General features: G+C 47.1%; 1 protein-coding gene across 1 annotated transcript in view; it reads left to right on the top strand.

The window, feature by feature from the left end:
* Positions 1-20,024, top strand: part of VWA5B1 (von Willebrand factor A domain containing 5B1) — a 40,343-nt gene that overhangs the window by 12,976 nt on the left and 7,343 nt on the right. The window contains exons 8-16 of the mRNA XM_027110715.1: positions 3,642-3,752; positions 5,644-5,846; positions 6,316-6,430; positions 8,383-8,568; positions 10,480-10,663; positions 11,528-11,718; positions 15,725-15,926; positions 16,359-16,673; positions 18,243-18,380. Of these exons, the coding sequence (XP_026966516.1) occupies positions 3,642-3,752; positions 5,644-5,846; positions 6,316-6,430; positions 8,383-8,568; positions 10,480-10,663; positions 11,528-11,718; positions 15,725-15,926; positions 16,359-16,673; positions 18,243-18,380 (1,645 nt within the window). The remainder of the gene's footprint in view (positions 1-3,641; positions 3,753-5,643; positions 5,847-6,315; positions 6,431-8,382; positions 8,569-10,479; positions 10,664-11,527; positions 11,719-15,724; positions 15,927-16,358; positions 16,674-18,242; positions 18,381-20,024) is intronic.

The raw sequence follows: 20,024 nt of genomic DNA, 5'->3' as shown, positions 1-20,024 counted from the left end.
CTCTAAGAGGATCCCTACCCCCAGGATCTAGGGTCCCAGGGTGCCCAGCTTCTCAGCACTTTATGTCCCAAGCATCCCTCCTTCCACACCTGAACCCGTTCCTTAAATGACTATCCATGGCTAAGAGAAATGACAAACAACTTTTGTGTATGTCAGTTTAAACAGAAACCCCACCCAAACTCAACTCGCTCCCAAAATAAACCCCTGAAGTGATCTGAGCAGAGGTTAACTGCTGTCCATTTACAAGGGATGAAGTGATCAGTAGCTTCTCTCGGCATTCTACACGCCTTTGTTGTGTCCCTGTTCTGGCTAAAACACCTCACTAGGTACTAGGTGGAGAGGGATACCCACGTGACATTGGAGATTCATTGGACATGGCCCCTGCCATCAAGGGATGTGTAGAATCCAGTAGAAATGACGTGGTTCATCCTTTTTTTGTTTTTTTTTTTCAAATGCCTCATATGTGCAAAGCCCTGTGCTTGGCCACCTGGAAAGACAGTAGTTTGTAAACATAGTTCCTGCCCCAAGGAGCTCAGTCAAGTGAGGGGCATAGCCCTGTTAGCCAAGCCTGCCTGCGAGCATGGTCTTGATGCTTTCGAGGGTTCTGAAGGAGTTCAGGGGAAAGAGTGATAAAACCCTCCCCCCACATCCAGAAGCATTCCATCTCCATGAGGAGATTATTCACCACAATTACGGCATTATCCAACACTTCCTTGTATTTTTAGTTGTGCAGATGTCTGTCTCCTCCTCTGGAACTATGCACTCATTAAGGAAAAGGACCAGCTCTTTCTCATCTGTCCCTCCCCACGGGGTCTAGCTCTGTGTTTATGTGTAAAAAGCCCTCGGTTGCTGTTTACTGAACTCAGTAAAGGATCGTAGTTCAAGAGAGCAAGGGATGAGAGAACAAGGAGAGGGCTCTGCTGTCACCTGAAATTTTTTCCTTCTCCCGACTTTGTCTCTCTTATTTCCAGAGCAACAGAATGAGCCAGGAGGAATGGGCTTAAGTGGGATCAGTGACGACAGCTATCTCCTAAGCCTTGCTATGACTGGGTCTGGTCTTGAAGTATGACAGAGCAGTCATACATGAGATTCAAGTTCTTGTTTGAGCCTCTTGACATTGGGATGCAGGACTGCTTGGTACCTTTCCCCCACCCCCGCCCACCATCAAAGGCAGGCATGGAAGTAAGGAGCTGTCCACAGTGCTGGAGTGCTGAAGCATGCTCCAGGACTGTGTGGCCATGTGTATTCCATTCCACAGCTGTACCAATTTGTAAGACATCTCTTCAGTTACTCCAACGTATCATAGGATCACAGACCTAAAACATCTCTCAGAGAGCATTTAATCCATTTTCCCTGCCATTTTCCAGGTAAGGAAACTCAGTCCCCAGGACGCTAAATGTTCTTCCCAACATCACAGAGCTGGTGCGGGAACCTGAACCTTCTGTATTCAGTGCTCATTTTCCTTACATTGCCAATAGGGAATTATACAGACTCTTCCACTGAGACAACCTCTCTTCTCTGATTGTCATTCCTGCTACATGGCTCTGAGAAAAACAATGCCTGGGTTCCAGAGTCAATTCTACCACTGACTTGCTATGTGGTTTTGGACAAGTTGATTCTCAACTCTGGCTTCATTTATTCTTTCTGTAAAATAAGAAAGAAGGATTCATTCAAGGAGGGCAAACATATGTCACACATCCCTCTGTTCCCCTCCTCCAAGCCCAGACAGACATCAATAATTGACCATGACACTTTTTTTCAGTGCTGAGCCTGGATTCAGTCTCTACCTCCTTCTCATCTTGGTGTTCCAGGCAGTTACCACCAGTGAAATGAAGCTGGTTTATGAGTAGAAATCCAGTTCCTGAACTAGAGACCTATTGTCAGGATTCTCTGACAATAACTTGGTTCACGTCTCAGTCCCTTTCCCCTTGGAGTCGCTCCTGCTTTCTCTTCCAGTTCAGCTCAGTGAGCTCGAGGTCATCCTGTCACAAATGGCTTTGCATTGGCACAATCCATTCTGCTAAACACGTCCCTTTTAGAAAAAGTCACAGAAATTACTCAGGCCACACATCCCTTTCCCCACTGACAATGAGGCCATTGAGGGGTTGCTTGAGTCATCACGTGGCTCATTGGGTTGAAGGTGGAGGAAAAACTAGGCTTAGGGAGGTAGGAGAGAATAGAAATCCAAACAGCCATGCCAAAGGGGAAAGTTCGGCCAATTTAACTTCCTGCAGCTGGTCTCACTCTTCAGCTGCCAGAAACATGGCTTTATAATTCTAATAGGTGCGAGCAGAGACAATCCGTATGGACCAGCAGGGTCTCCTCCTAGCAGCAACACACGTCAGGAGCTAATGAAAAATAAACAGGTATTGACTTCTTTTGCAGAAAAACAAAACATATTGACACAAGCAACAAAAGGAGATGGACAGAACATTAATGTCAATATTCACAGAGGGGAATGGAAGAGGGGCTGCAGGGCTGCAGAGCCTGGAAGGCCACACGGTGTAAAAGTTGCCAGGATCTACTTGCTTCTGTTTCCTGCAAGATTTTGGAGTGTAACAGTTTGTTTCTCTGAAGCTGTGCTGAGATCCCTGGGGTGCTATCAATAAACTCTATAGGGATGAGGGAAAGCCGCTCATCCCTGAGTTCTGTGCCAAGGCAGGGCCAACATAAATAAAGATCTCGGAGCTATGCTTCGAAAGCCTCAGTCCTATTCTCAGGTTTTACGATCCAGTGCAATTCCTTAACCCTCTGAGCCTCAGTTTCCTTATCTGTAAAACAGAGGCATTGATACTAATATGTATCTCATGGGGTTGGCAATAATAACCATTCAGTTGGTACTGAATGTTTACTGTGCGCCACACTGAGGTTCAAAGGAGTGATATAACTAGCCCAAGGTCAAGTTAGTAATAGCAAAGGTGAGATTGAAGCCCAGATATGTTTAACTTCAAAGTGTATGGTGAGATTGAAGCCCAGATACGTTTAACTTCAAAGTGTATCTCCTTAACCACTATGCTATCATACATGTTACAGAGGTTAAATGAGATAATGAATACAAAGTGCTTAGCATGTAGTAATTGCTTGACATTTATCATTGCATTGTATCATCATTATCATCATTCTCCCTCTTGTCATATCCTCCACCTTCTCTCTTTGTCATTATTTTTTAGAATATACCTTGATCAAAGTCTCCTGGTGTTGCATAGTTAGATAGGTTAAGACTCTTTAATGCTCACAGACCTTGAAACAGAGGGCTGCTTCATCACCAGTGGGACCTGGACCAGGCCACGTGCCTCCCTTAGACATCAATTTTGTTTTGGTGGAAGGGGGTGGGCGCTCCCTGCTCTCCTTACCGCTCAGGGTCAGTAGGAGGTGAAACGAAACTGGAAAACTGTAATAGAATGGCTTTGAGAAATCAGACTTGCTACACAGATGAGGACTTTTATGATGATGGCTTTGGCTCAGCCTCTGGTCAACACCAGCGAATTTCTTTATCTGGGGGAGAAAGTGATGTTGGGTGCAGACGGAGGGTGAAAGGTCCACTTGGAGGCTGCTTCCGTGCTGCTATGAGAACAACGCTGCGTGGTGGCCAAGGTAAGAACTCCTTCCTGAATCCTAAAAATTCCTTTCTCACCTGTCAGGATGCCATGCTGGTGGCTCTTAAGAGCCTCAGGCCGGCCTGCCTCTTCAATGTCATTGGGTTTGGATCCACGTTCAAGACCCTCTTCCCTTCCAGTCAGACCTACAATGAGGTAAGGAGGGGGCATGGCTGGGACCAGAAGGGGTCAGGTGGTGAGAAACAGAGGCAAGGAAGGAAGAGGAAAGAGGAGGTACCCCCGAGGCCTGCCCTCATAGAACCTGTTCACACATATAGAACCTAGATGATGCCAGGAGCAGAGAACCAAAGGGAGGCTATCTCCATGTAGGCAGTCTTCTGGCCTCCCCCCTCCTTAAAATAAAGATCATGTGGGGCAAAGTATGGATGTACGCTGGGAGTGGGTAGAGGGAAGGGATAGGGAGAGGATATATCTCAGGCCTCCCACTCACTGAAGCCTCCGTCTCATTAGAATGATAGACTCATGCAAGGTTGAGCTAAAGGAGTGAATAGCAAGGGATAGAGGAGTGAATAGGTGAGCGAGTGGACTAAGAATGGCGCTCGCATGGCTCAAGGTAACAGTTTGTAACTAGAGGACCCTTGGCCCCAATAGGATGTTCAAAATGGGAGCATCCTAGGGAGTTCCCTGGTGGCCTAGTGGTTAGGATTCCGGGCTTTCACTGTTGTGGCCCAGGTTCAATCCCTGGTTGGGGAACTGAGATCCTACAAGCCATGAAGCACAGCGAAAATAAAGGTGGGAGGGTGGCGGACATCTTACCCAGGTCTAGGAACAGGAAGGAAGGAAGGAAGGGAGGGAAGGATGGAAGGGAGGGAGAGAGAGACGGCGGGTGGGAAGGGAGGAAAGAAGGGCATAGGAGCCACTTTTCAATTAAAAATAACTTACTTGTCAGTTTTTTAAATACAGAAATAATATATATTGATTGTCCCACAATTTTTAAATCGAGATAATCAAAATGAAAAATTTGAAAATCTCCCATGATCAGTCAGAAGAAAAGAAAAACCACTGTTAAGAGCTTAGGATAAATCCCTTCTTGCTCTAAGCATTTACATACATTTTCAATAAAGGTAGGATTAGACCTCCCATACTTTCTGTAACCTATTTTTCTAACAGGACAGCCTATCATGAGCATATGTCCATGCTAGTAAGTATTCATCTGCAACATAATTTTCAGTAGCTGCCTACTATTTCACTACACAGATAGGCTGCGACTTATTTAACTAAACCGCTACCGGTGGGCATTTAAGTTGTCTCCATTTTTTTCTATTTAGTTATCTTTGCAGCAAATACTTTGCATACATCCTTAATGATTCGCTTGGAATAAATGCCTAGTCTTGCTGGTTCCAAAGGTACATACACAGTTTTTTAAGACTTTTGTTATATTCCATTACTCCAAGTGTGGATGTTGGAGGAGCATCTTCCTGAGTCAGGAACAGGAAAACATCTGATATCCAGTGAGAATCTGTCCTTGCTACAGGGACGTCCATCCAGTGGCAGGAATCCTTGGCCAGTTGGGTCTCACAGTGTCGGTCCAGGAGGGAGGAAATCTGAAACCCAGATTGGGGAAATGGTTTCCTCAGAGTATCGTAGGGATTTAGTGCCACAGTCAGGCCAGGACTCAAGTCTTAAGATTTCTAGTCTAGTGGTCTTTCCACCATACCTCCTGCCTCACTCACCAGAAAAGGAAACCTCATTTGTGCTGGGCAGTTAGGGCTTGACGCGCTACCTTTTCCAGGGGTGTTTATGTTTTGAAAGAGGAACAAAGAAAGGACAACAGTAGGTTAATACATCATGAATAGTGGCATTTGGGGCATTGGTAGGTGGTGTTATTGGGCAGACTCACACCGAAAAGTGGCCACCTATTCTTCCTGCGCGTGGGGCAGAGATGAAACTGGGAACATGAGTCAGCTCCAGTGAGGCTGAACTAAGATCCTGGGAAACAAAGGATTCATCCTCCAAGGGGCTTAGAGTCTCCACACCGTATAATGACCCTGGGGACGATCTCCCTGCCCATGACCCTTCTCTGCAGGAGAGTTTGGCCAAGGCCTGTGACAACATCCAGAGAATGCAAGCTGACATGGGTGGCACCAACATCCTCTCCCCGCTCAAGTGGGTCATCCGGCAGCCAGTGCCCCGAGGCCACCCGAGGCTGCTCTTCGTCATCACAGATGGTGCCGTCAGCAACACCGGGAAGGTGCTGGAGCTGCTGCGAAACCATGCCTTCTCCACCAGGTGGGCACAGGGCTGAAGGTTTAGGGCTCGGTTACTCTGGGCTGCCCTGGGCTGGGGAATGTCAGAACTGGGGCAACGTGGAAAGTGCCAGGAGGAGAAGAGGGGACCCACAATTCCTACAGAGCTTTGCTTCCAGGATGGTGTGGCCAACTTCAAAGTTTGCCTTTTCCCCACAGTGGTTCAGGAGGGATAAGATGCCCACACCTCTGCATCCAGGTCTCAAAGAGCAGTCTAGGCAGAGGAAGTCCTACCTGCTTCGACTCTGCGCTGGGGCGGGAGGGGATGGGCTGTCCATGTGTGAATGTGAGTGCCCACTGATGGCCCTCTTTCTTCTCCCTCACCCTCTACCTGAAGCTGGGGCCAGCTCTGAGATAGCTCTGCTGGATCACGATCTGTCCCTTTCCCCATCAGGGGACAAAAATGGCAGAGAGGATGGGAAGTAGCAGCCTCTCTTGTCCCCCTCCTCCAGGTGCTATAGCTTTGGAATTGGACCCAACGTCTGCCACAGACTGGTGAAAGGGCTGGCAACTGTGTCCAAGGGCAGTGCTGAGTTCCTGGTGGAGGGGGAGCGGCTGCAACCCAAGGTAGGCAGAAGGGCCTCCATCTCTTCTGGTGCTGGGACCTCAGAGGCCCACACTGGTCACACAGCAACTCAGTGGTGGAGCTGGGATTTCACCCCAAGTCTGAGCACTCCACTGCACCCCAGTGAAAATCAGAGTTGGAGGCCACAGAGTGGACATTTCCTGGAGCTAGTACAGGACACTAGATGCCCTGGTCTCCAGCCAGTGGCTGATATGCTCCATCCACTGGCTGGGCAAGATTGGGGTTCCCAAAGGAGTCACTGCCTCTATGGATAGGAGTTGCGCTTGGGGTCATCTCTAGCCATGTTCCTGATGATGACAAATGATGGCTCAGAAGAATCTAAAGGCCCCAGAAATCAAGGCAATTATAGTCTTCTCTCCATGTCTTGCATAATTGGCACAAATAATCCAGCACTTAGAAAATCCCTGTGTCAGTCCAGATCTTCCAAGAACAAGAAACAGAGCTGAAGTTAAGAGTGCAAGAGGTTTCTTGAGGAATAAAATCTGTAGAAGGGAAAAGAGGAGGAAACAGGAGGGAAAACTTTTTAGTCCACGTGCAGATGCAACACTTGTGAAAGGGAAGGAGGGAAGCAGGATTGGTCAGGGAGAGCCTCAGACTGCAGTGCAGGTCTGACAGGGTCTCATCCAACCCACCAGGGGTCTCTGGAGCAAGAATTGCCCATTAGGTTGTCTCTGTTGCGTGGAAAGACCAGGCACTAATATGTCTGCCATGCTCATTTGTTGCCTGGGGGCTTCCAGGGAGAGGTGTGAACTTGGTTTGAAAGCTGAGGCATTGCACATGGAGACTGTCATCTAACTGCATTCCTTGCAGCAAAAGAACACAGTCTTGTCACATCTTACCCTTCCCCCTCCCCATATCCTCAAGTCCATTCTCTAGTAGGTCCGTGTCTCCTGGAGGGGTGAGATAGGTAGGGTGGGAGGGAGGGAGACGCAAGAGGGAAGAGATATGGAAACATATGTATAACTGATTCACTTTGTTATAAAGCAGAAACTAACACACCATTGTAAAGCCATTATACTCCGATAAAGATGTTAAAAAAAAAAAAAAAGAATAAAGCAGAGGGAGGTTTGACTTCAGATAAAGAGAAGACAGTGTGACATCAGAAGCCAAGATTGGAGTGATGCAGCTGCAAGCTAGGGAATGCCACTGGCTACCAGAAGCTGGAAGAGGCAAGGAAGGGATTCTCTCCTAGAGCCTCCAGGGGAAAGCAGCACTGCCAAATGCTTGGGTTTAGCCCCAGAAGACTCATTTCAGACTACTGGCCTCGAGAGCTTGTAAAAAAAATACATTGCTGTTGTTTTAAGCCAAAAAAAAAAAAAAAAAAAAAAAAGAACACAGTCTTTCTCAAGGGAAATTTGAGAGTGCTCCTCTATGGCTGCCACAATCCTCAAATCATTTTTCCCCAGCTTTGCAGTCCATTGAGGAAATCATGCTAGGGGATGTTAAACCACTGTCCAAGCGCTAAACCAGCTGACATTCATTGAATGCCTATCACGTGGCAGATACTTCAAATGCAGTATCTTCCCAACTACACTGAAAGTTGAGAATTACTAACTCCCTTTAACAGAAGGGGACACGGTGGCCCAGGGAGGTAAATTGAGTTGCTCAAGGTCACTATTCAGTCCATGTTTTGAGACAAACTTTCTGTGTGTCCCAGGTTCATAACAGCCCTACTCTGAGTCTTGGGTTTTTCTCATTTATAAAATGCTAAGCTTAGAGAAGGTGAAAGCAAAGATCTGCTCCAACTCTGATGTTCTAGGAGTCTAAGAAACGCAGAGGCATGTTTGCTGCTGGGCAAGCCGCCCAAAGTCTACTGTCACTTCTTCCCTGCTACCTCTTCCCATGCTCACACCCACATAGTCTTCAGGCTCCTCATTTGTGCACACCCCCGTTCACACATCCCCCCAACCTGTGTTCTGACCCTGTCCAACAGATGGTCAAATCCCTGAAGAAGGCCATGGCCCCAGTCCTGAGTGATGTGACTGTGGAGTGGGTCTTCCCTGAGACTACCGAGGTCCTGATCTCACCTGTCAGCACCAGCTCCCTCTTCCCTGGAGAACGGCTGGTGGGGTATGGCATTGTATGTGATGCCTCCTTATACATCTCCAATCCCAGAACAGTAAGTACTTTAGAAATTCCAGGGGTCAGTGGGGGTCCAGAACCCTTCCCACAAAGCCATCCTTGGCTGGAAAGACGATTTATTTGTGGCAGCTAGGAGCCAATTGGATCTGGGTTTACTCTTGTGGGGTATAGTTGTCATGCCGTGGACATTCAGTCATGGTGACACTGCTTGGGTAAATGCTACCATCTCAATATGTGGTCCTCAAGATCCCCTGCAAGAGGAGAACTTGGGGAACATGTTTAAAATGCAGAACCCTAGCTCCAACCCAGGTCCCCTGAATAAAAATCTCTGAAGATAAGGCCCAGGAACCTGCATTTTGCATAGTCTACTCCAAGTGATTTTGGTGAGTAGTTCAATTCAGAACAATGGCACTCAGATTTCTTTCCCTGAACACTCTAGACAGATCATATCTCCTTAGATGAATTTGTGTTTTATTCATTTACATGGATAATTCTCTTGTATGTGGTGGCAGAAGTGGAATAACAGTGAGGAACTTCTCAAAGGGAGGTGGAATCCATGCTAAAATGTAGAAGATTGCCTGAGATGCTATTTTCTCATCTAGCTTCCCTCGTTAGTAAGTCTCTCCACTCCCCTTTAAAGGATTTGTCATCTTGTTTAGTTTTTAAGCAGGAGTCACACAAACCCAATGCCTAGGGGGATTGGGCAGGTATAAAATGAACGAAATGGGCTTGTTGTAAAAATCAAAGGGACAAATGTCATGAGAGATAGCAGACATTCCCCATAAGAGGAAATAAGGGGTGGTGAGGAATACAGCAAACTGGAGAGCACACACTCTGTCTAAATGCTCAGCCCCTACTCAGCCCTGACAAACAGTTACCATGCAAGAATGTGGACCCTATGTTAAATGTGTTTCCAATCTTTCAAGAGGAGTTAGAAGTTTATTTGAAATTTCCAGATTTTAAAATGTTATGGAATCTCTTAAGAACCATGGTCAGTAATGGTAAAAGTGTTTTGGAGAGTAGAGTGTTCAACTGCAGGGAGAACGTGCTAAACAAAATGCTGGTCAAGACTCTGCACAATCCAGGCCTTTCTTGGAGGTCTGAGAGGTAGCAGATCAGCCACAGACCTTACTACTAGCAGGGACTGTCAAATCTATTCTCCTTTCCTTACCCGTGAGACTGGCAATGCTTTCTCCTACTACTAGAAGAGTTGTTGGGTAAGGGTATAATCGTGACTTACCCTCCCGGAAGGTGATCTAGAAATAACTAATAAAATTAGAAATATATACCTTTTCAACCCAGAAAAACCTCCTAAGAATCAAACACATAGAAATAAAAGTGATGTAATAGATTCATGGTCAAGGATTTATTGTAGCATTTTTTACGGTGGCAAAAAATAAATGGCCACAAAGCGAATGCTTAATAAAAAGGGGTGGTAGAATATCGTACAGCCAAATGTTTAAAAGAATAGTTGACGTGAAAGATTTCCAAAATGTTTTAAGTGCAAAGTTCAAGCTACTGATAAATGTAAGTAATATGGTCCAGCTTTTGTAACACAAGATGACCCCAATAAGCCCTTATATTTTTATATATGTTTATATCATGGAGAATGAAACAAAAGGAACAGATGGTTCATGCTGTTATTTTTGGTTATCTATTTGGAGACAGCAGTAGCATTTAGAATTACTCTTTTTTTTAACATTTAATAAAGAATATAATGAAAAATATAAACAGCATAAGTGATATGAAAAACCACCTCCATTCACCATCCCTTAAATTTAGGCAGGAGTCTGCCTAAATTCCCCAAGCAAGCAAAAAATTTTCTTATTATTTCAGTTCTTCAAAGGTAGAACCTCCACCATCTCCTCTCACACCCCTTGCTGCCCTTTGGATGTCCTTCCTGACATCCAGCCTCACTCTAAGCCCTCTTTTCTCTCCCTCCCTCCAGGACAAGAGAAGACGATACAGCATGCTACACTCTCAGGAGTCCGGCAGCTCTGTCTTCTACCACTCACAGGATGAGGGACCTAGCCCAGACACTGGAGACTGTGCCAAGAGCTTGGGGACACCCTTCAACCTGAGGCAGGCCAAAGATGCCCAGCCATCCAGCGGAGACTCCGCCACCAGTCCCGGTCAGTCAGTTGTTCTTTGAGCTTTACTCCCTTCTCCAGGGAGGCCATGATTGCTACATTTTTACTGAACACTTATTACGTGTTAAGCACTTTTTACAATCTCATTGAACGGTTAGCAGCTGTGGAGGTGGGTACTATAATACCAACTTTACAGATGAGGGAACTGAAACTTGGAGAATTTTAGCAATGTGACTAAGCTCATGGAACTTGAAAGAGGTAGAGTACAGATAAAGAGTTTAGACCTGTCTTCCTCCAAAACCTCTTTATGGTTTTAGTTTCCATTCAGAGGGTAATTACTGATGACCTACTAAGGCTAGGTGCTGAGCGCAGTGTGGGAAGCAAAGATGACTCAAACGTGGCACTTGTCCCTCAGAAGTTCTCCATCTAGTGAGAGAGATACAACTGGCCTTAACTCTCTTAGAAAGCAGAATGACATGGACCACAAGAAAGTTTAACAGACTGTAAGGATCCCAGGGAAAGGAACATCTGGTAGAGGATATTAACAAAGACATAACGAGGGCACTGGTTCTTAGAAGTGGGAAGGGAGAGGAGATTCCAGGCAGCAGAAACTGCCTGAGCAAAGATGTGGAGGTGTCACACCTAGAAAACGTATACACAACTGGTATATTTGGAGCACATAATACCTTGAAAAATGAGCAGAAAGGAGAGTAGCTGGGTGGCTAGAGTAGAGCTAGATTAGGCAAGGCTTTGAATGCCAGGTGAGGTGAGGCATCTGCACATATTTCAGTAGGTAAGTGGTGGAAAACTCAAGAAGTTTCCAAGCAAGAAATGGGTATGCAAGCTCCTCTCTCTTTCCCCACTGTCCTCCACCCTGATGGCTTCCCTGTAACCACTCCTGCCCAGGTCTAGACTTCTCCCAGCGACGGCGGGCATACAGCACCAACCAGATCACCACCCACAAGCCCTCTCCAAGGGCCCTTACGGCCAGCGACCCCACAACAGCTGCCAGGAGATACCCACTGAGGAAAGCCAAGCTGCAGGACCTCACCAAGCAGACCAGCCTGGATGCTCCGCGGTGGCAGATTGATTTGCAGGTACCCAAGCAGGGCATATTGGAGTTGGGGGTGGCCATAGATGGGGAAGAGCTCTGTCTCCTGCTTCAGCCATAAGGATGGAGCTTGACCACAATTTACAGTGAAGTGAGTCACTTCTTCCTCCTTTTTCTGGATCTTCACTTGCCTGACCTCCAATGACAACTTCCTAATAATGATACCCATTGGTCAATGACATCACCCATTCTCTGCTCATAGAACTTCCCAGTTGGCAAGGAGCACCCCCATCTACACTCTCATTTGATTTTACAGCACCCCTTGGAAAGGAGGGAATGTGGGGGCCGGCCACCCCCACTCCGTACAGATGTGGAAATTGAGGGTCAGAGAGGTAAAGTGACTTACCCAGGGTCACACAGCCAGTCAGGGGATTGCAGCGAAGGACCTTCTTCCTGAAAAGCCCTTCTTTTCCCCTCACTGTCACCTTCTGCACCTTCTGAAAATCCCAAGGCTGTACATTCACCCAGGGCAGAGATCATCTCAGAGTTAGAAGCACAGCAGGACCAGTCATCCAGTGTCCGGCCAGACCAGGGTTTCTCAGCTCCCACACTATCGACACGGGAATTCTTTTCTGTGGAGGCTGTCCTGTGCACTGTGGAATGTTGGGCAGCCTCCCTGGCCTCTACCCACTGGATTCCAGGTACAATACCATCCCCGGTCAGGACAGCCAAAAATGTCTGCAGACCCTGCCAAACGTCCCCGGGGAGGGGGGCAACATCACCAGGTTGAGAATCACTGTCTAAACCAGATTGGTATTTGCTATTATCTGTACGCCTTATCCCATTTTCTTAAGAATGGGCTTTAGGTAGCTTTGTCATTGTGAGTCTGTGGTTCCGTAAAAGTAGCCTTTCGCGCTCCCATTCCCACCCATAACCCCCATCTCTCCCCACCTCCAAATACACATAAGCCCCCTATGCTCCCCAACAGCGGGGATGCTGCCACCTTGCCCTGAAGGCTCTCCTCTGTGCTTAGCCAGGAGCCACTCGATGCAGTTGGAAGATACTGATCTTGGAGTCAGGCAGACTCTGCCCCTCAAGCATGTTGCTTAGCCTCTCTGAGCCCCCAATTTCTTCATCTATGACATGACGAGAATAGCTTGTCAGATGATTGAGCTAACAGTCATCAACAGATGTTTACTGGGAGCCAACTGCAGGTGGAGGACTCTTGCAGCACTGGCTGATAAAATATGAAGTGTCTAGTGCAGCACCTGGCGCACAGTAGGTGTCCTTTAAATGCAACTCTACTTGGTGAGAGCTCTGGGCAGCTGGGCAGCTCTCCTCCTCACTTCTGGCCCATCTTTGTTCATCTCTCCCCATTCCCTGCTTGGCTTCTTCCACAATCTATCTCCAATACACTTGTGTGAATGTATATGCACGCACACACACACACACACACACACACACACACACACACATACACACATATACACTCCCTGCAGCCTATGGCTGGGTGAAGGGGGCTGAATCATAGACTAACTTGTTGCTATGGAAACTGTAGCAGCTTCTGTTTCTCAGTGTGCTGGTGATGGTGGGGCAGGGGTAGGGGGAATCCCAGTCTCTGCTGTGGTAAAGAAGTTAGGGATGCCCTGGGACCCAGCAGCCTTGGCTGGGTACCAGTTCCCACTGAGGCCGTCCTAAGATGGAGCAGTCCCTTTCATCTCCCACACCCTTGTACCATCCCCAGGACCTCAGGCCCAGAGGAAACAGGAAGGATGAATCTAGCCCCTGCCCCAAGGAGACCCCATCTAATGGGGACGCACAGGCCTCATTCCAGTAAATATTTGATAGAGATGAAAAAGACCCCATGGTTAACTGTTAGCCTAAAAACTAAGAGGCATTTTTTCTCTCTGTTACACCTAAAAGTGCCTTTGTCCCCCCATCCCCTCCTCCTTCCAGGCAGATATATGTGTTCCCAGAGGCGCAAAATTCATTTTTAACTAATTTAATATTCTTTTTTTTTTTTTTTTTTAGAAAATTATTATTCTTTTTTTTTTTTTTTTTGGGGGAATTGATAGTTCAATTTTATTTATTTATTTATTTATATATTTGGCTGTGTTGGGTCTTCGTTTCTGTGCGAGGGCTTTCTCTAGTTGCGGCGAGTGGGGGCTACTCTTCATTGCGGTGCGCGGGCCTCTCACTGTCGTGACCTCTCTTGTTGCGGCGCACAGGCTCCAGACACGCAGGCTCAGTAGTTGTGGCTCACGGGCCCAGTTGCTCCGCGGCATGTGGGATCTTCCCAGAACAGGGCTCGAACCCAGGTCGTCTGCATTGGCAGGCAGACTCTCAACCACTGCGCCACCAGGGAAGCCCTAATTTAATATTCTTTAATTACAAAAGTAATACGTACTCAGAGTTTTCAATAAAAAAAACTCTCGAACAGTTCAGTTGAATATAAAGTAAAAATAAAAGTCCCCCTCCCCTGTGCCCTGACTCACTTGGTTTTGGGTGTTCCCTTCCAGAAATACTACACACACTAAAAAACACACATATGCGACACACATATATGTTTTGAACAATCACATATACAAACTGCTCTCCAATTTACTTTTTAAATGTCTTTTTAATTCACTTTTTATATGCAGTAACATTATTCTTTTCAGTGAACAGCTCTATGAGTTCTGACAAATGCATGTAGTCATGTAACTCTCCCCACAATCAAACTATAGAACAGTTGCAATTTACTTTTTCGAAATGAACTCTATCTTGAACATCTTGCCATATTGGTTTGGAAAAAATCTGCCTCTTTCATTTCACCGTTGTATGGTGTTCCACTGTGTGGATGTACCATAACGTATTTACCAACCCCTAGCGATGGACATTTAGACAGTTTCCAGATTTTCACTTTTACAAACAGTACCGTAATAAATATACAATACGGGCACACGGATATTTGCATCCTTGTGTATTACCACAGAATTAAATTCCTAAAAGTGGAATCGCTGGGTCAAAGGAGATTGTGCATCTTGTTGAGAGATAGCACACAGCTAAATCATTCTTTTACAAGTGTGCTTCGGTGCAGAGTCCCACCAACAGTCCATGAGAAACTGTCTCCTTGTGGACAACTATGGTTGTCATCAAACATTTAAATATTTGCTAATCCAGAAGATTAAAAAAATCATAACTTATTTCAATTTAGAGCAATGCTCATGAGACTGAGCATTTTTTCATGGGCTTATAGAATCCTCTTCCTATGAACTGCGTGCAGATGCCCTTAACCCATTACTCTATTGAGTTTATCTCCCTTCTCCTCCACCCCAGTGATTTAAAGAGCATTTTCTTGAAAACGATCTTTGTCATGCGTGTTGCAAATATATTTCCCAGTTTACTCCTTGCCTTTTGAAGTGTTTTGGACTAGCATTAAACAGATTAAATCCACAAAACAGAACAGAAAGTCCAGAAATAAAACCAAATATACATGACAGCTTTGTCAGGATAGAGGTAGAGAACTGATAAGCCGTAGGGACTCAGTGAATGAACTGTATTCAGTAAATGGTGATGACGTTTGTACTCTTCATAAAATCAAAGAAAAGGCTGTTTTCTATTTCCTTACATCAAAATAAATTTTTTTTGTGAATCAAAGATTTAAACAAACAAAAATAGAATCACAAAAATTCTAGAATTTTTTTTAGTAGGAAAGACTTTTTAAGCATGACAAATGAGAAGACATAAGGGAAAAGGCTGGTAATTATAACTACAAACACACACAGAGTTTTAAACTTTATGGCCAAACCCAAAAAAGGTGGGTTTAGAATATTATCCATGGTATGTGATTTTCCATGGTTTTCCTGGTTTGGACTTTATCCATGGTTTGGGATTATTTGTGTTGATGTTTCTTATGGGGAATGGAGAGCAGGTCATGTGTCCTTGGGTACTACAGGGGCAGTCCCCCAGGAGGAGCTGGGGCAGCCAGGGAAAGAGCTGTGGCTGGGAGTGGAGGGAAGGGGGCCAGCCACCAGGAGCTCAGTCTCCTCCCCTTCCTCTTGCATTCTTAGCCCTTGCTGAACAGTGGCCCGGACCTGAGCCAGGGCCCCAGACTCTGGGGTCCAGTGGCCCGCAGGCCCTCTCTGCTGCCCCAAGGCTGCCAGCCCTTCCTGCCCTCTGGCCAGGAGACCCAGGCTTGGAGCGCCATGAACGAGCTGGATCTTGGGTCTGGTCTGAAGCCTGCCTCAGACAGCTGCAGCCCTGGGGACCTGGGTAAGTGCCCACAGGGTCCAAGACCTGACTGGGGACAGGGAGGAATCCTAGGCTGTAGCCCAGCCTGGGAGGGGGGCATCTGCTGTGGCCCATCCCTCCCAGACGACCTCACCAATCCCTCTCTCCCAATCAACCTGGCCCTTGGGCTGCCTGTGAGGCTCCCAGGTGTCCTACCTGTGGAGTGACCCGCCACCCTATCTGGCCCCCTCAGGTACTGGCTTCCTGAGAGGTGGGTCTGCCCTACTCTTGGGGACAAGCCAGTGCCACCCCTGCTCTCCTAAGGAAAGAGTTGCGTGTTCCCTGGGGGCGGGAGGGGGGAGGGGACTGTCCTTGCTTAGCGGTGTCTGCATCCTGGGGAGGGATGATGTCGCCTGGGAATGGAACCCCTGTCCTGCAGCTCAGATCACAGCCCGCTTGTCCCTCCGCCCCCAGAGCTGTCCCATCACCCCTCCGCCTTCGAGACCGAGACGTCCTCGGACTGGGAGACCCTAGCCGAGTCCGAGGAGCAGGCCAGTCCCCGCAGGCCCGCCAGCCCAGGACCCGTGCTGGGCAAGGCCGTGGTCAAGGGCCTGCGCGACAGCCAGCCTTTGCAGTGGGAGGTGAGCTTTGAGCTGGGGCCTCCCGGCCCCAAGAGGGGCGGCGCGCGCGAGCCCGACCTGTGGGGCGAGACCTTCCACCACCTGGCGGCCCGCGCCATCATCCGCGACTTCGAACAGCTGGCGGAGCGCGAGCGAGAGATCGAGCAAGGTGAGGGCCGCGGGCCCGCCCCCTCCTCGCAGCCCCGCCCCATGCCCCGCCCCTGCCTCTCCCCCAGGGACTGCCCTCCTCCCCCCTGGCTCCACCCCCTTCCTTCTCCCCACTGCCCTGCCACCGCCCAATGCTCCGCCTCCCCTCCCCATCTCTGCCCCCAGGTGCCTCCCTTGACCCCCACAGTCCCCCTCCACACACACACACACACACACACACACACACACACACACACACACACACACACACACACACACACACACAGCGGCCCAGGGCTCCACCCCCTGCTTGATCTGCCCCCTCCCAGCCCCATGCTCCTCCACACCTCCCACACCCACCCGGTAACCAGTCCTCTCCTCCCTCCTTTTCCTCTGCTACACGCCCCTCACTCCTCCTCACTTCCCAGGGCATCTCCCTGCAGCGCCCCTGTAGGGCTCCCGAGACAGAACCGTGGGGATCGCCCTATTCCACCTGCCTTGCTCCTCTGGGACCACACCTATCTTCCCACAGAACCCCTAGATCTAATCGGTCCACCCAGTAACCAATCAAGGCCGTTTATTGAGTATGGATCAGCTGGGGGCCAGGCTCAGGGCTGAGCAGTGCAGTGACCACCACCATCCCCGTCCTTACTTATGAGTGCTTGACACAGATTAGCAGGGAAGCCAGCCGACATTAATCAAATAAACACAATTAATTGAGTGCATTTGTCCTAATGCCATTAAGAAGAAACACAGGGATCCAAGAAATTGTATAACAGGGATGGTGGGGAGACTAATTTAGTCCAGGAATTGGGGCAAACTTTCAAGACAGTGATTTGTGGGATCTTGAGGGAACACACCTGGAGAACAGATAAATAGAGACATAAATAGAGAATATTTCTATTATTTGTTATAGTTTATGCTTTATTTATATAACAATACTACATGGTTTATATTTTATATTATTTGTATTTTTATAAATTTTTTTTTTCTTCCAATGAGCACTTTACCTTACAGTTTACAGGACATTTGTCCATCCTTCACGTCAAGGAGACTGCTCACCTGCTCAGTAGCAAGAGTCTGGGCTTTGGGGACCATCCTGAGTCCTGATCTCAGGTCCATTCCTAACTTGCTGTGTGACCCTATGCTCACCACTCTCCCTCTCTGGTCTGTCTCTGCAAGGTTGTCCCAATGGTCCCCACACAGCCAGGGGACCTGTGAAATCCTGCAGCAAGATTCTCATCAGAGAGCTGCAAAATGAAAATAGAAGATACTGACAACACAGAGATTTGGTTTTTTTTTTAATAACACTAAAGTTATTTAAGGAAAGTAACTGTCATTTTTTATTAGATGTCTTACTTCTTTTGCATTAAAATATCCTTATTTTATGAAGTGATGGTGGAGGTTTTAATAATCTTGAGGGTTTCTTTTAAATGACCTTAATGGCAAGTTGGTAACTCCTTAATTTTAAGGGCTTATTTAATTCCAAAGATGGGACCATGGATCTAGCCCTCCTTTTAGCTTCCAGAGCTTCCATGTCAGGGAGGACTTTCCCACTCCACACAGTGACACCCCCCTTCTCCCTCTGCAGGGTCCAGCCGCCGCTACCAAGTGAACGCCGTGCACACCAGCAAGGCCTGCAACGTCATCAGCAAGTACACAGCCTTCGTGCCTGTGGACAGAAGCAAGAGCCGTTACCTGCCCACCGTCGTGGGATACCCCAACTCTGGTAAGGCAGGTGCGCGGCCAGGGCTCTTCTGAGGGCCAAGCAATTCCCAAGTGGGCCAGAGGAGGGGGACTGGGATACAAAGCAGCCTAGACTGGTGGGGAGGGGTTCAGGGAAGGGCCTTGAAGCTAAAAGGCGCCCCAGCAGATGGTTTGGCCGCCAGGGAGTAGGGGGCACATGAATCCCCATCCCACTGCTCTGCACAGAGCTGTGAAACCATCCCACTCCCCTTTTCCCACTAAATGAATATGACTTGATTGTATTTTTCCAGTTGGTATGTGCTCACTGTAGAAAATTCTAAAATATAGAAAGATGTGGATGGACCTCGAGATTATCATATGAAGTGAAATAAGCCAGAGAAAGACAAATATCATAGGATATCACTTACATGTAGAATCTAAAAAAAAAAAAAGATACAAATGAACTTATTTACAAAACAGAAATAGACCCACAGACATAGAAAACAAACTTATGGTTACCAAAGGGGAAAGGGGGAGAGAGATAAATTAGGAGTTTGGGATCAACATATACACACATATATAAAACAGGTAACCAAGAAGGACCTACTGTATAGCACAGGGAACTCTACTCAATATCTTATAATAACCTATAGGGGAAAAGAATCTGAAAAAGAATATATATGTGGGTGTGTGTGTATATATACATATATATAAATCTGAATCACTTTGCTGTATACCTGAAACTAACACACTATTGTAACTCAACTATACTTCAATTAAAAAATAAATTAAAATTTTAAATTAAATATAGAAAGACATAAAATAAACAAAAGTGACTGGGACTGCCAATCATCCAGAAATGAGTACTAATTAATCCCTTGGTGTGATCATCCTGCCAGACTTCTTTCTACAGGTGTCTACATGTAGAGAAATCAAAAGACAGATCATTTTGCATAAATTGGATCATACCAATATGTGCTATATCTTACAAACTCTGGGTGTGGGAAATATCTTTCCGTCTTTTCATTTTAATAGCAGCAGGTACCCCACTGCAGGGAGCGATCATCATCATAGCAGCCAATTAGACAGTGTTCCATAGCCCTTTATATACATTAAATCATTTAATCCTCAAAACAGCTCTGCAAAGAAGATACTGTTTCCCCCATTTTACAGGTGGGGAAGCAGAGGCAGAGGGGGTAAGGAACTTGCCCACGGTCACACAGCAGTGAAGGGCAGAGTCAGGCTTTGACTCCCAGTAGCCTGGTTTCAGAGTCTATGCTCCCTCCTACTCCTCTCCACTGCCTCTTTTTTTTTTAATGTTTAATTAATTTATTGATTGATTATTTTTGGCTGCATCAGGTCTCAGTTGCAGCACATGGGCTCTTTGTTGTGGCGTGCAGGCTTCTCTCTAGTTGTGGTGCACAGGCTCCAGAGCGCCTGGGCTCTGTAGTTTGCGGCAGGCAGGCTCTCTAGCCGAGGCATGTGGGCTCAGTAGTTGTGCCCCGCGGCATGTGGGATCTTAGTTCCCCAACCAGGGATCGAACCCACATCCCCTGCATTGGAAGGAGGATTCTTTACCACTGGACCACCAGGGAAGTCCCTCCACCGCCTCTTAAGGTTTATCAGAATGTAGCCCCCTATTATTAGACCTTTTGTTTATTCCCTTTTTTTTTTTTTTTTTTTTTTT

The sequence above is a fragment of the Aethalodelphis obliquidens genome, unplaced genomic scaffold (genome assembly GCF_003676395.1).
Source record: "Aethalodelphis obliquidens isolate GAN/ISIS:26980383/991018 unplaced genomic scaffold, ASM367639v1 scaffold9, whole genome shotgun sequence".
NCBI lineage: Eukaryota > Metazoa > Chordata > Mammalia > Artiodactyla > Delphinidae > Aethalodelphis > Aethalodelphis obliquidens.
This window is presented reverse-complemented; position numbering and strand designations above follow the sequence as displayed.